The 13,127-nt window shown below is 42.6% G+C and overlaps 1 protein-coding gene across 1 annotated transcript; it reads left to right on the top strand.

Annotated features, from left to right (window-relative positions):
- The first annotated feature begins 9,426 nt into the window (after window positions 1-9,426).
- Window positions 9,427-13,077, top strand: LOC139646958 (elongation factor 1-alpha-like). The gene is made up of 8 exons (XM_071522764.1): window positions 9,427-9,497; window positions 10,328-10,481; window positions 10,809-10,988; window positions 11,182-11,478; window positions 11,568-11,718; window positions 11,820-12,076; window positions 12,161-12,395; window positions 12,624-13,077. The coding sequence occupies exons 2-8, from the start codon at window positions 10,338-10,340 to the stop codon at window positions 12,746-12,748; spliced, it is 1,389 nt and encodes a 462-aa protein (XP_071378865.1). The 5' UTR covers window positions 9,427-9,497; window positions 10,328-10,337; the 3' UTR covers window positions 12,749-13,077.
- Window positions 13,078-13,127: the final 50 nt, after the last annotated feature.

Here is a 13,127-nt window from a genome sequence, read left to right as displayed (position 1 = left end):
ATAACCTTGGTCATTATTATTTAATTGTCTGGAAGTCACATAATAATGCTAACAAGCTAGCAAACTTTCATACGAGAGCATACGTCATCACGTTTTTTTTCCCCCACGCTGTCAAACTTGTGTCAAACCCATCAAACCTTCTAAGAAGTCATCATACATCTTCTTAGAGTGTTTCTTAGAACAACAACACACACTTTTTGCTGTAACTGTGACTGTCTGTGCTTTCTTTAAATAAAGATATTGAACCAGGAAAAGAAAACATCAAACCCATACCTTTGCCACGATAAAATGCACAGGAGCTGCTGTGTGCCATTGTACAGAACATTCAAGAAGAGTCTTTTTATCGTTTTATAATGACACTGGAGACATTAGAGTAGTGATTCTCAACCTTTTTCATATCAAGGACCCCTAATTTAGTCCACATTAGGGCCACGGACCCCCATTTGATGAGATTTTGTCTCTCGGACCCAAATCTGAGAATATTTGTATTGTTAGATATGATTTTGTCCAGAATTCCATGACTCTGTTTTGTAGGTAGAGAGATAACAGTGAAAATATGACCAAAATATTCTCAAAATTTACATTTTGAGAATTTCTCTCTCTCTCTCTCTCTCTCTCTCTGGGCGATACTCCCAGCAGCAAGCAACAAGGTGAGACAAGAGGGTCAAAGGGCTTTATTCAAATGTTTTCACACAAATATTCTCATGTTAAAAAAAGATGAAATAAAGCAATGATGTGAATTTCAGTATTTTTTCCATTGGATTTAAAGCGCCATCAGCATTAATTGCCCCACCAGAGGGCAACGAGGTGTGCTTTTACTACGCATCTCCTCTCTGCCAATAGATGGCGCTAGAGACATACAGACAGGTCTGACATTGGTCTGTCAGTGGGCTTTCATAAACATAAAGGACAAGAGAACAAACAAAATGCAAAACACTCCAAAATATATATTGGACACTACACTGATACATAGAATAGACCTAAAAAATTATAAATCAAAGCTATTGTTATAGAGAATAGTGGAGTTGTGGAAAATAAACAGGTGGGGTGGAACTATTTAACCCCCAGTCAGTGACAATCATAACACAAAACACCACTAATATCAACAAAAACCCATTTTTAGCAATCATATTTTAAGAAAAGTTATGATTTATGCTTTCCACCTCTTAAAATGCCCTATATATAGTTAGTTAGTTTGACTACTGTAGCCTAAGACTTTTTCTGATAAATATTTATCACAAGTCTAAATCTAAATAGATGGGTAAACCCTATTCCTCAAACAGAAAGGTGGGTAAATGAATTAAATTTTTCATGGGTTTTATTTTATCGGTTATCCCTTCGTACATTTTCTAACCGTGTAATGTGTAAATTGCATGGTTTTTGTTAAAATAACTCAGGATCGCTCACACTGGGTGGTCTTGCTAGGCTAACGGTGGAGCTTGCATCAGATTTTGGTGACAACCCGGATGTTCATTACCGGGGTCAAGTCCGCTCGGGTGTAACGGGATTCTGCTCCCCCTACATTTTCACAGTCTACAGTTTCCAAGTGTCCTATTAATATGTATTTTTCAGTAGTCCGGTTTACGCTGTGGCTTTTTGATCTGTCATACTCGACTGTGAACTACGGGTCCATCAAATGATATGTCAGTTAGTACTTTTAGGGGACGCTGTTTATCTGTATTGGCGGCTCTATTAGAACATTTACGGTGTTAACGCGCATTGAGAAAGCAGCCTACTGGGTTTTTTTTTAGGATATAACCCTTATTTTTGCGGTCTATGATATAACCACAAAATCTTGCCAACTTGAAATAGGCTATATTTATGTTTCAGCGTTTCATTATGTGTTTATGTCTCCCCATAATTTATTGATTCATTCTGAAACCACTGAGGGAAAGTTTTTTTTTTCTCTATATAAGCTTCTCTTTGTTTACAATCAGATTTATGGTATTGATACGGGCCGATATTTGCTCTTTGTAAAAGAGTAAAGCAATGTAAGACTGCTGGACGTCTTAGTCTCAGAATAAAGCAGACTACAGGGCTTTTATTGATCAGCCTCTCAGGAATTAGTGCTGAGCCAGGATTATTGATTGGTCCCTATGAGACTAATCATTCATTCATTCATTCCTTGTGTCCAGATAGACAAAACTGATCTGAGACAGTATCCTGTATTTGTATGGTATCTTCAAGGAGGTGATTTTCCTCTCATAAACAAAATTGTACTTCTTTTTTTTTCTTTCAAACAGACATCTTACTAACATATTTCCATTTTCTGTTTATTGTTTATTTATTGTTTATAATTGTCTTTAAAGCACTTTGTAAGTCACTTTTGAAAAGTGCTAATTGTATGTGCCTATATGTACTTGGGACAATAAATCAGAATCAGTAAAGTTTATTCTAGATTACTAACTCCCATTTATTTCTAGTAAAACTCCCTTTTTTCCTTCTTTTCTTCTCCTTTTAGGTTGGCTTCATCACCTACCTGTATCTAAGAGAAGTGATATGAGAGCAGTTTGATTTTTAAATCATAGAGGAGTTCATAGGTCATGGACCTGTGATCCTGAATCAGTAAACCTACCTAGTGTTGTCAGATTAAATCTGTAAAAAGTAAGATTCTCTCAGACATGAAATGAGTATTTTCTCCCTGACATTTAGGTTCCAAGGCTCAAAGGGTCATAAAACTCACTTAAAATACAACTGACCATGTAACCTTTTGGGTCAGAAAACATAAAACAAAATGCAGTAACCATTAATCTCAAAAGCTTTATTTCCACAGCCCGACACTAAGAGTCAAAGCTTAATGAATGGTATCCCCTGTGGGTTTAGATCTAATATACTTGTGTTAAAAACTTCTCCTACTTATCAGTTGGTGTGAGACAAATCCAGCCAACAGGCCCGACACCAAATGGAAGCACTTTGTTTGCAAGTGTGAACGTCAGGATTCCTCTGTTGTCTTGTCCCAGAGGTGGAGGAGGGGGGGGGAGGGGGGACTATGTGTTGCAAATGTGCTTCATTTGCATTAACAGTTGCCTCTGGCCCAGATGGGATTTGCATACACTGTACCTACATTGTAATTTAGATTGAGTTGCCTAAGCTCTGCTGGTATGAAGATGAATATCAACATCACACACACCCACACCCACACACACACCCACACACACACACACACACACACCATGGGATCTTGTGAATATCGGCATCAAAATCAATCAGAGACTTTATGCTGCAACCCTCAACACACACCTTAGTTATACTGGATAGAATGTATTAAATGTTATTGGCAGATGAATGTGATTCTGATGCACCAGGGATTAGTCTGCACACTGTTTGATTAATAAAATGTCATTAAAACAAAGCAGAGAGTGTCTTATTTGACTTGCAAGGCAGTCAAATAGCTTGAGGATCTATCTATCTATCTATCTATCTATCTATCTATCTATCTCCTACCTACCTACCTACCTATCTATATACCTACCTACCTATCTATCAATCTATCTGTCTATCTATCTATCTATCTATGTCCTACCTAACTACCGATCTATCTATCTATCTATCTCCTACCGACCTACCTATCTATCTATCTATCTATCTATCTATCTATCTACCTACCTATACCTACCTATCTACCTACCTACCTATCTATCTATCTATCTATCTATCTATCTATCTATCTATCTATCTATCTATCTATCTATCTATCTATCTATCTATCTATCTATCTATCTATCTATCTATCTATCTATCTATCTATCTATCTATCTATCTATCTATCTATCTATCTATCTATCTACCTACCTACCTACCTCCCTATCTATCTATCTATCTATCTATCTATCTACCTACCTACCTACCTACCTCCCTATCTATCTATCTATCTATCTACCAATCTATCTATCTATCTATCTATCTACCTCCCTATCTATCTATCTATCTATCTATCTATCTATCTACCTACCTACCTACCTACCTACCTCCCTATCTATCTATCTATCTATCTACCAATCTATCTATCTATCTATCTATCTATCTACACCATACACAAACAAACAGCAGACTTGTTCAGTAGTTAAAGGCATTGAACAGCTCTGGTCTCTCCGGTTGCTATAACCACCACTCATACCCGATGACTCATCATTGACGTCCTGCCAGGAACTGCCACTCTGCCTGTGGAATCACATACTCTCTCTCCCTCACACACACACACACACACACACACACACACACACTTCCCACTCTCCTGTCCTGTTCTAGAAATAAGATCACAGCTGTTGTACTTCGCTCGATTCAGTCAGCATCATAATAGGTTATGTATTAATCAGTCAAACTGTATTTAGATTCTTCCACCGTGCTTACACAGAAAGATCGCTACTACTTGTGTGTGTGTGTGTGTGCATTTGTGTATGTATGTGTGTGTGTGTGTGTGTGTGTGTTTGTCCACTTGATTGTGTGAAACGGTCAGCATGTCCTCAGTCTAAGGCTGTGAACAAAGGTTGTGAGATCTTGATATGCCGGTGCGACCCGGCGGGGAACGTGCTGAGTAATTGGCGAGCATGAAAGTATGCTGCTCGGTGTGTGTGTGTGTGTGTGTGTGTGTGTGTGTGTGTGTGCGCGTGCGCGTGTGTGTCTTCTCCCCCTCCCTACCCTCACACTCCCCTCATGCTCTGCTAAAAACAGGTCAAGTTCTTCCATGCCTGTGTGTCTGGGTGTCACCCTGAACGCTGAGCTCACCCTGGGTCTCCGCCAGTGTTTTCTTTTTGCTCCGCCCCTCTGTAGGCTGGCATGCTCCTCGAATCCAACGCCTCTCCCCTCCTACTCCCTCCATCTTTCTCTCTATCTTCCACTCATCCCTTCTGTCTCTTTTCCGCTACTTCTCTGTCAGCTCCACTTGGCTCCTAACAACCTGCTGCTGTCACAAAACAGTAATCACAAAGGTCAAAGGTCCATGCTTAACTCCCCTGCAGGTAGACTTCAGAGGCAGCAATCTGCCTTAAAACTATGTGTTTTTACGCCTAGGGGTGCTGTATTATAGGTGCATTTGTTTCTGTCGCCCTCAGGCTGTCAGTCAGTACTTCAGGCCAAATGAGTAGCCTCAAGGTGGATGTTTTAGTGGCAGAGAGGCCCAACCTGAGCACTTTCACTGTAAAACACCTCAATTATGAGCGGGGTTTCCCTCCTGAGTTTACAACTTGAATGTCTTTGTCTTTTCCAGTGTGATTAATTTCACAGGTTTGACTCTTGTCATGCCGAACATACTTTCTTCATACGTCGCTCCCTCGCTCTCGTGTGTTCGCTGGTACGTCGATCCCGTCTTTCAGGTGTTGCATTCCACCATTCCTCCGCTGTCACCGCAGTATGACAGTGACAATGACAAATACAGGTAAAATCTGTATCCAGCAGTGGAAAGAGTGCTACAATTCCCTACTCAAGTAGAAATAAAAGTACTGGTGTAAAAATCTACTTAAAGTAAAAAAGTAGCTCATTTAAAATGCACTCAGAGTACATTACTGACTTACTTTTTAGAAAAGAGAACGTTGTTAGCTGTGATCTTTTCCATGTGATTCTAAAAGGACGAGAGGACAGAGCTCAAACTCTATTCTTTTAATTGGAAAATTAGAAAATATAGTTCATAAATAAAGCCAGATGTCAATTTACACTTGTCCAGTTTCTGTTGATCATGAAGAGACACAAAATCTGTCCTCTGTAATGGATGTGATTTAAAATGTAGGGAAGTACAATACTTCAATATAAACGTACATTACACAAAAAAGCTACTCAATTACAGTAATGTGAGTAAATGTAATTAGTTACTTCCACCCTTGTCTGTATCATACCACTGTATGTATTTGATGCACTATGAATGGGACTCAAAAAGGCTCACAGGCCTGTTGGATGACACCCAGTCTAATTACCCACTGAGCACTAGACGTTATTTCAATGTCGCGTCTCTGCTTTATCTGTCATAAAGCCCAGGATCTTTTTGGCTATGTACAGCCCAGTTTTAATGCAGAAATGCATTTAAACCATACATGAACAGCTGTAAATATAAAAAATTATACACCAGAGAAGTACATAAGTACAAAATAATGCTTTATTTTTGTCATTTACCCCAGAAGACTCCCTTCATCCCGTTTCACTTTTAAACCCTATGTAGCCTCATTTTAGCCCAGATGTCTATAACCATTCAGACGTCTTAACAGCTGATCAATGTGAATTTCTCAGTGTTTAAGTCTCAAGCTGTTTGAAAAGGCCCTGCTGGACTGTATGAAGGCCTAGAAAGCTGGACTGCAACCCAATGAGTCCTTCCTTTAGAGACACTCTGCTGGTTGCACACCGGAACTTACTGTGTCGTATTCATACCACTGTAAATTGGTTCAAACCACATATTTAAGCCTCTGTTATGAGAGGAAGAGATAGGATTAAAGTGTGGATGATTGTTGCTCAACATCGTGGTTTACAGCAGATCTTTTAAAAGACTACACTCCTCGTGTACCAAACCATGACCCTGCTCTTCCGCCGCTCAGTATCTCTTCGGTCTGTAGATGTCTTGCAGGATGCATTATGGGATGGATCTTAAAATACAGCAGAACCTGTTCTGTAGCAAACAAATTGAACTCATTAGTTTATATGCCTTGCAGGAGGGGTTTACAGGCTGCGTGCCAGGGATTTCCCTAGATTAATTTTACAATTAAATACCTGCAATTATATTTTACATGTTTACTCATTCTGTGCTGTATACCTTAACTTTTTCATCTCTTTTCACAGTAAATAAAGCCTGCCCTTTCTCCACATATCTTTAACAATAAGATATAACAATAAATTATCTCTTTAACGAAAGTTATTCATGCTTTTATATCCTCTCGCCTGGATTACTGTAACTCCCTTTATACCTGCCTCGCCCAGGAGAAAATCTCACGCCTCCAGCTAGTCCAAAACGCTGCTGCCAGAATGCTAATGGGTCTAAAGAAACGGGAGCATATCACCCCTGTCCTAGCATCATCATTGCACTGGCTACCTATAAATGTAAGAATTGATTTAAAAATTTTACTCAGCACTTTTAAAGCACGACTTGGACAGGCCCCAGATAACATTTTAGATCTTTTAATTCCTTATGAGCCTGTTTGTAACCTGAGGTCTGCGGGAAAGTCTCTCCTAATCCAAATTCATTTCAAGAGGGGATCGAGCGTTTTTCTGTCAGGGCCCCAAAACTATGGAACGGGCTCAGATTAGCTAAGTGTGTATGAACTTTTAAAACACTCTTAAAGACCCACTTTTTTAGACTGGCTTTTCTGTAAACTTTTTACTCTAAGCATTTTCATGTTATCATTTGTCATGTTATCCTTGTTTTCTCTGTTTTATTGCGTTGTTTTATTATTCTTTTATTGTGTAAAGCACTTTTTAAGTTGTTTTGAAAAGTGCTATACAAATACATTTCTTCTTCTTCTTCTTCTTCTTCTTATTATTATTATTATTATATCATCACAGCTCTTGATCTCTCTGCCCCCTCCCTGACAGCAAAGGTGCTGGTCATTTGCCCTTTATTTTACAACACTATTAGCAAGTTGCCGCTCTCTCTCCTCCCCCGTCTCCTTATCTCTCCTCTCCTCGTATCTCCCCCTTCCCACCTCTCACTCACTCTCTCTCTCTCTCCCTCCCTCCTCGCCTCTCCTCTCCTCTCCTTCTTTCCCTCTCTCTCTCTCTCTCTGCTCTCGTTGCTCCGCTGAGTGAAAGCAGCAGCTGCCAAGTTGGAGTGGCTGATACCTGAACTGGAGGGAGGAGGACTGAGCGTGTGGTGTGTGTGTGTGTGTGTGTGTGTGTGTGTGTGTGTGTGTGTGTGTGTGTGTGTGTGTGTGTGTGTAGGAGGAGGCAGACAGGGATTAGGAGAGCCGCTCAGGGATGCCAGCTGCCTCTATATTGGGCATCGTGCCACGGTGATGGAGGCAAAACCAGACTCCCTGATTCTGACCTCCTGACCCCCCTGAGCAGCATCCCAGTGACTAAACACACCTATTTCCTGACTTCTTCCACCCACTTTAACCAGAGTTTTTTTTTCTTTCAATCCATCAAAATTATTCACTTCTATTATTTCATCAGGAAAACCATTCTCTGGATGAATAAATAAAAAAAAAAGATGAGAATTGTGTATCGGCCGTTTTTATCTTCCAGCCACAGAGGCTAGAAATCTTCAAAATCAGCCAGATGCTTTAAGTATTTTATCGGAAAACTATATTTTTTAGAGTAGAATACAAACTCATCAGCCACAGTCAGGATTTACCGACATGTTGCCAGTGGCTGATGTTAATTTCCCACCTTGGGCACAGCAGCAACACTTAATTCACTCAAACGGCCGCTTGGTCTTGTTTGAATGTAAATGACAGGAAGATAAGGTGGAGGCCTTCGGCAGACTCGTCTTTATTTTGTCTCCGTCAGCACTGTTTGAATGCAAATCTCCAGGATTGAGATAATCTTGTTAGGCTGATGAGTGTGTGTGTGTGTGTGTGTGTGTGTGTGTGTGTGTGTGTGTGTGTGTGTGCGTGTGTGTGTGGGGGGGGTCTTTGTGCTGTAACTACCTTGCCAGACACAGTATCTTTGAATAACGTACATACAAAATATAAAGTTGTGTGTGTGTGGGGGGGGATTACATTATTGTATATTTGTAATAGTGTAGTTATCTGTCTCATAATGTGTGTCTGAGTGCTTTTGTATGCCTATATAACTTAATTTTTTGAAGGTACATTTCATCTAACTAAACCACTTAAGCAGCCAATTAAGATGAAGACAATTAATAATTAATTGGACAAGTAATATGTCAGTGGGTAAAGCTATATCTAATGGAAAAAATCTCTATAATGTCATATTTATAGTGACTTAGTGTGTCTGTGGTACTGAAAATGTATCATACTTTATGGTATTTATATCTCCAATGGTATCACTATAATATTCCTATGAGATGTCATATGTTAGCTTATAGCTTTGCTGTGATATTTGTATAGTATTCCTCTGAAGTTCACCATAGGATTACTATAGCCGAGTTGTTTTTTTCGCAAGGCAAAGCAAAAACAGTTTCCAGAGCACAGTGGTGTAGCCCAGAGCGTTGAGATCAGCTGATCATCAATGAAAGACGAGGAAGTTGAGGTGGGGGGGAAAAACAAAACCAAAAAAAGTAAAATGAATCGAAGTTGTTTGACAACACAAAGTTTACCGACCAACTGTGGAATTCTACACTATGTTGTGGGGGGGGTTTGGTCGGGCTTGGTGTGGGGTTTTTGGATCAAAACTGGGGGGGAAAACAACGAAATTCCAGATTTAACATGTTTCGGTTCATACGACGTGGTGACGTTTTTTGCAGGAATGTGTGTGATTTGCGGGGTTGCACCGGGGAGGGCGACGGGAAGTCTGGCCGCCTCCCCTTCGGTATAAAACCTCCCAGTCAACCATCACTCTTCCTCTTTCTGTTACCTGGCTAGGGGCAGCAGCTTTGGCCGAGAAAACCAGTAACACCGGTAAGTGCGATTTAGCTTCAACTCTTACGGTGGATGGAGAGTAGGGCCTTCGTGTCTGGACGTTTGTGAGATTTACCTAGGGTTTTTTTTTTATGATGTTTGAAACGTTTTCCCTCAACTTTGGCGCTTCCGTTATGTAATACTTAAATTAACCTGTGGATTTTTTTTACGTGGATTATGCCTGGAAATCTCGGGTTCCCACTTGCTGTCTCTGGTTACGGTCGATGTCAGCGCCATGTGGTTTTTATGGAGTTTAGACGAGTTTTATTATGTCTTTTTTTTTGTAAAGCACCACTTTAGAAAGAAAATCCGCTAAAATGGGGGAGGGGAAAACGGTGCGTAAAGGAACAAAGGGGCTTGAGAAAGCGACTATGTGAGGATGCTGGAAAGGCATTTCTTTTCTCCAGCCTCCTGAAACAACTGTGCATATGCTCAGACGACAGGTGTGGGCAAATGACTTGTGAATATTTGGAAATCTTTCTGTAACTTTACACGACGTGGCCCATGAAGTAACACGTGTCCCGCTTGGCCTGTGGCCGAGTGCGGCCTAGTAGCCACCGGTCCAAGCCTCCAATCCCCTCGACCAAATCCGATGAGTAATTTGATCTCTTGAATTGCCGTTACATGTATTTGAGCGGTTTTGGGGCTTTCCGGTGTTCATTTGTGAAGCAGCACTACTAACAAAATGAATACAAAAGTCAAACCGGCCCGAGGTGTCACAGGTTTAACACGTACGTTACACCATTAGCTGGTAATGTTAGCTAGGCTAATGTGTAGCATCTGAAAATGATGTGGGCTAACTGTTAACGAATGGGACTCTTTTTCAACAGAAACTACACAATGGGAAAGGAAAAGATCCACATCAACATCGTGGTCATCGGCCATGTCGACTCCGGCAAGTCCACCACCACCGGCCACTTGATCTACAAGTGCGGAGGAATTGACAAGAGAACCATTGAGAAGTTTGAGAAGGAAGCCGCTGAGGTGAGCAGCTTATTTTTTTAATTATAATTATCCGATCTTTTAGCTTGTAATCGTTGAGTTAAAGATGGCGTCGTCAGCGTGCCTCCTCCGACCCCTTCTACCCGGCACTTGGGTGTGGGTAGCGAGTGCGCGCAGGCGGGGTGGGGCTTACGCAAGCAGCATTGATAATGACGGTGCACTTTGTTCAATGGAGGCCTCAGGCCTGCCACACTGGTTACAGATACAGCCTGTTTGAATTAAGTTGTCTTAAATTGTAAATGTAAATAATCACATAAGTAAATTAAAAAAAAAAAAAAATGACTCAAATGATGATTCATCCCTCTTCAGATGGGCAAGGGCTCCTTCAAGTACGCCTGGGTTCTGGACAAGCTGAAGGCCGAGCGTGAGCGTGGTATCACCATCGACATCGCTCTGTGGAAGTTCGAGACCTCCAGGTACTACGTGACCATCATTGATGCCCCTGGACACAGGGACTTCATCAAGAACATGATCACTGGAACCTCTCAGGTAAATGTTTGGTATTTACTGAAATGCAAACTTTGACCTTATCTTGCACATTTACCCAACTCTGATTTGTAGGCAGTGGTACTGTAGGCATAGCTGCATTGAAGCAATTGAGTGTGCAGCCTCAATTAGTTTTTCAGGCCTGTACCCACAAAACATGATGATTAAAGTGTCTAAATTCACTGTGTCCATTCAGGCCGACTGCGCCGTGCTGATTGTTGCCGGTGGCGTGGGTGAGTTCGAGGCCGGTATCTCCAAGAACGGCCAGACCCGCGAGCACGCCCTGCTGGCCTTCACCCTCGGTGTTAAGCAGCTCATCGTTGGCGTCAACAAGATGGACTCCACCGAGCCCCCTTACAGCCAGAAGCGCTTCGAGGAGATCACCAAGGAAGTGAGCGCCTACATCAAGAAGATCGGTTACAACCCCGCCACCGTGGCCTTCGTCCCCATCTCCGGGTGGCACGGAGACAACATGCTGGAAAGCAGCGACAAGGTGAGCAGCTGTTCACTGCTTGTGTTGTGGCACTGAATTTGACAGCAACAGCTCTTAAAGGTGAGCTCATTCTTAATTTGTCATTGTAGATGGGCTGGTTCAAGGGATGGAAGATTGAGCGCAAGGAGGGTAATGCCAGTGGAACCACCCTGCTGGAGGCCCTGGATGCCATCCTGCCCCCCTCCCGTCCCACTGAGAAGCCCCTCCGTCTGCCCCTGCAGGACGTCTACAAAATCGGCGGTAAGAACACGCCATGAGTTCTGTATTGTCACAGTAACAAATTGGTGCCGTTTTGTAGTTTGTTAAAAATGTATCATCACACATGTTCTGTCTCTTGTCAGGTATTGGAACAGTCCCCGTGGGCCGTGTGGAGACCGGTATCCTGAAGCCTGGCACAGTTGTCACTTTTGCCCCCGCCAACGTGACCACTGAGGTCAAGTCTGTGGAGATGCACCACGAGTCTCTGACTGAGGCTAACCCCGGAGACAACGTCGGCTTCAACGTCAAGAACGTGTCCGTCAAGGACATCCGTCGTGGAAACGTGGCCGGCGACAGCAAGAACGACCCTCCCATGGAGGCTGGCCACTTCACCGCCCAGGTTGGCATAGTTAACTAATCACTGAATCTGTTCCATGGCATTGTGCTGTAATTGGTACACATCTAATGGCAAATGTTTCCACAGGTCATCATCCTGAACCACCCTGGCCAGATCGCTCAGGGTTACGCCCCCGTGCTGGATTGCCACACCGCTCACATCGCCTGCAAGTTCAACGAGCTCAAGGAGAAGATCGACCGTCGTTCCGGCAAGAAGCTTGAGGACAACCCCAAGTTCCTGAAGTCTGGAGACGCCGCCATCGTCGACATGACCCCTGGCAAGCCCATGTGCGTGGAGAGCTTCTCCGACTACCCTCCCCTCGGTAAGTGATCAATGCGCTCCTAACACCTGACAAAGGGCCCTTTATAAGCAGACTCTTCATTGAGGGATGGTAATTGACCCCTCCCTCTCCTTGGTTCAGTATATGCACAACTTGGCAACGATGGTTCATTTGGCACCAAAGGGAGCACACTTAATGTAATTTGACTCAAAATTCATGAGGATGGCTTTGAGTAATGCTCACATCTCAACCATGTCCTCCCTCCTCCAGGTCGCTTCGCTGTTCGTGACATGAGGCAGACCGTGGCCGTCGGCGTCATCAAGGCCGTCGAGAAGAAGGCCGCCGGCGGTGGAAAGGTCACCAAGTCCGCACAGAAGGCCACCAAGGGTAAATGAATTCTCGTGCAGGACATCCAGCAGAAAGGCACGTCTCGGCAGCAGCGGGCCGCCCCGTCCCCTCTTCCTCCCCCCCACCCTGGACCGTCTTCTCTGAGGCAGAGCTCTCTACTTAAGGACTGGCTTATGCTGATAAAAACCCATCGTAAAAGTTTTCGCAGGAAAGGAACTCAACGTGGCATCGTCTCTTACCTGAATCACAAGACGACAGTGCCTCTTTCAGTTATTAAATTTTAAGTTGGAAATGGTTTAGAACTGTATCTTGATGTTGATGCCACAAATTGATTGGAAAGAAAGCTGCTGGTAACTAATAAAGGTCTTTAAAAATATTGAAAGACCAACCTGTCTTGCTCCTTTGCCTCTTTCAGTGGGATTAGTT

The sequence above is a fragment of the Centroberyx affinis genome, unplaced genomic scaffold (genome assembly GCF_046629955.1).
Source record: "Centroberyx affinis isolate AG114_WGS23_722 - 3 ecotype Tasmania unplaced genomic scaffold, CSIRO-AGI_Caff_v1 ptg001025l_1, whole genome shotgun sequence".
Lineage (NCBI taxonomy): Eukaryota > Metazoa > Chordata > Actinopteri > Beryciformes > Berycidae > Centroberyx > Centroberyx affinis.
The sequence above is the reverse complement of the archived record's forward strand: the minus strand, read 5'-3'. Positions and strand labels throughout refer to the sequence as shown.

Coding starts and splice junctions, on each gene's coding strand:
- LOC139646958 (XM_071522764.1), top strand. CDS start 10,338: ATGGGAAAGGAAAAGATCCACATCAACATCGTGGTCATCGGCCATGTC. Junction 11,479..11,567: donor TGCTGGAAAGCAGCGACAAG/GTGAGCAGCTGT, acceptor TTGTCATTGTAG/ATGGGCTGGTTCAAGGGATG. Junction 11,719..11,819: donor GGACGTCTACAAAATCGGCG/GTAAGAACACGC, acceptor GTCTCTTGTCAG/GTATTGGAACAGTCCCCGTG.